This window comes from Eimeria maxima, genomic scaffold (genome assembly GCF_000499605.1).
Source record: "Eimeria maxima Weybridge genomic scaffold, Emw_scaff888, whole genome shotgun sequence".
Lineage (NCBI taxonomy): Eukaryota > Apicomplexa > Conoidasida > Eucoccidiorida > Eimeriidae > Eimeria > Eimeria maxima.
Window position 1 is genome coordinate 12,502 of NW_013564019.1, and position 2,392 is coordinate 14,893.

The window sequence follows — 2,392 nt, forward strand, 5'->3', positions numbered from 1 at the left end:
CGGGGGGGGGGGGGGGGGGATTAGGGTATATACAGATATAGTTATGGCTTAGTTATCATCGGTCGAGGGTTTGGAGGGTTTGGAGGGTTTGGAGGGTTTAGGGTTTAGGGTTTAGGGTTTGGTGTGGATGCAGATATTTGAGTATGTGAATAATGTTGACTTTAAAACCCTTTATCCAACCCTACAAGACTACGAAATCCGCTACTACATCTATCAGCTACTGCGGGTAGGGTTTAGGGTTTAGGGTTTAGGGTTTAGGGTTTAGGATGGTTTTCTATTTCGGATATGCTAGGGTCTGGGGTTTAGGGTTTAGGGTTTAGGGTCTCCTTCCATCAGGAGTTTGCCGTCTCCTTTCAAGGCGCGTTGGCTAAGGGACCACCCAAGGGTTTCTCCTTCTAGGGTTTAGGGTTTAGGGTTTAGGGTTTAGGGTTTGTGTTGCAGGCTTTGGACTACTGCCACAGCCAGGGTATAATGCATCGCGATGTAAAACCCCACAACGTCATGATAGACCACGAGAAGAGGTAATTCTTGTGTAAACCCTAAACCCTAAACCCTAATAGCATGTAAACCCTAATAAATTAGGGTTTACATGAATTATTGTACATAAACCCTAATTGCTGTCTGCTGCTGCAGGGAGTTGCGTCTTATTGATTGGGGTTTAGCGGAGTTCTATCATCCTGGTCATGAATACAACGTTCGCGTAAGTTGTTTAGGGTTTAGGGTTTAGGGTTTAGGGTTTTTAGTATTGGTTAGGGTTTTTATGCATCTTTAGTTCGACTTCCCTGACCGTATGCTTCGCCCCCTCAGTGTAGCCAACAAATTAGGGTTTAGGGTTTAGGGTTTAGGGTTTGTGTTGCAGGTAGCAAGTCGCTACTATAAGGGACCTGAGCTATTAGTAGATCTGCAGGTTTATGATTACTCCTTAGATATGTGGAGTCTTGGATGTATGCTTGCAGGAATTGTAAGCTAGGGTTTAGGGTTTAGGGTTTAGGGTTTAGGGTTTAGGACAAAGTTGGTGGTGTTTTTTTGTGGAGGTGCAGAATTGTGTATATTTTTCAATTTAGGGTTTAATACACTTTATGATTTTTAGGGTTTAGGGTTTAGGGTTTAGGGTTTAGGGTTTAGGGTTTATTGTGTATTATATCCAGATATTTAAGAAGGAGCCCTTTTTTTATGGGCATGATAACTACGATCAATTAGTGAAGATAGCTCGTGTTCTTGGTAAGTAATAATTTTTAGGGTTTAGGGTTTATAGTCCTTTAAACCCTAAACCCTAAACCCTAAACCCTAATTATGGTTCCCCCGACAGAATATGCGTATATATAGACACCTAGTATAAGAATAATACATCCCCCTGTTCCCCTCCCTCTCCCTCCCTGAATATAATATAATAAATAAGGGTTTAGGGTAAATAATATGTATATATATATATATGTATATTTAGGTACTGAGGGTTTATATGGATATTTAGATAAATATGATTTATCCTTAGAAAAGAATTTCCTACAAATGTTAGGTAAACACTCAAAGAAACCCTGGATAAAATTTATTAATCAAGATAATCAACATTTAGCTACACAAGAAGCAATAGATCTTATTGATAAACTTCTTGTTTATGATCATCAATTAAGAATATTACCTAAAGATGCACTCAAACATCCATACTTTCAACCTGTTATTGTAAGTACCCTATACACCCTAAACCCTAAACCCTAAACCCTAAACCCTAATTTATTATTATTTATAGTATTTCCTTTTTTTTATTCCTCTTTTTTTCTATATATTTATATATCTACTTTTTTTTGAGGTCGTCTAAACCCTAAACCCTACTCTAAACCCTAAACCCTACTCTAAACCCTAAACCCTCCTCTAAACCCTACTCTAAACCCTACTCTAAACCCTAACAGGTTAGGGGGGATTCGTTATTTATTTGGAGGGTTTGGGGCTTTTTTATGCAGGAAGAAGAACAAAGAAATGCAGCAGCAGCAGCAGCAGGAGAAAAACCGAGGGTTTAATCCTATTATACTATTATCACCCTCTATATAAACCCCTTTTTAGGGTTTAGGGTTTAGGGTTTATGATCTTCCTATCTAATTCAACTAATTAGGGTTTTTCTTTTTGTTCGTCTTTTGTTTAATTATAGACAAATAAAAAGAATATAACCCTAATTAAATATAATTATACATAAATAAATAAAAAAATAAATAAACGCAACGATATATGCATGCATGCATGCATGCATGCATGCATGCATATACACACCATGCATGTATTGTATATATACATACACCCCGTGCATGCATGGGGTGTATAGACAGCTCCCCTTACAGCCCTTTACTACCCCTAACAGTGCATGCATATTGTTGTATATATATATATATATATATATATA

The 2,392-nt window shown here is 37.6% G+C and overlaps 1 protein-coding gene across 1 annotated transcript in view; it reads left to right on the forward strand.

Annotated features, from left to right (window-relative positions):
- EMWEY_00045160 (CMGC kinase, CK2 family, putative) overlaps positions 1–1,229 on the forward strand; it is a gene marked incomplete at both ends in the record, with an annotated part of 2,624 nt that extends 1,395 nt beyond the window's left edge. The window contains 5 exons of the mRNA XM_013479097.1: positions 134–226; positions 442–521; positions 634–700; positions 860–961; positions 1,149–1,229. Coding sequence (XP_013334551.1) covers positions 134–226; positions 442–521; positions 634–700; positions 860–961; positions 1,149–1,229 — 423 coding nt within the window. The remainder of the gene's footprint in view (positions 1–133; positions 227–441; positions 522–633; positions 701–859; positions 962–1,148) is intronic.
- Between the last annotated feature and the right edge of the window lie 1,163 nt (positions 1,230–2,392).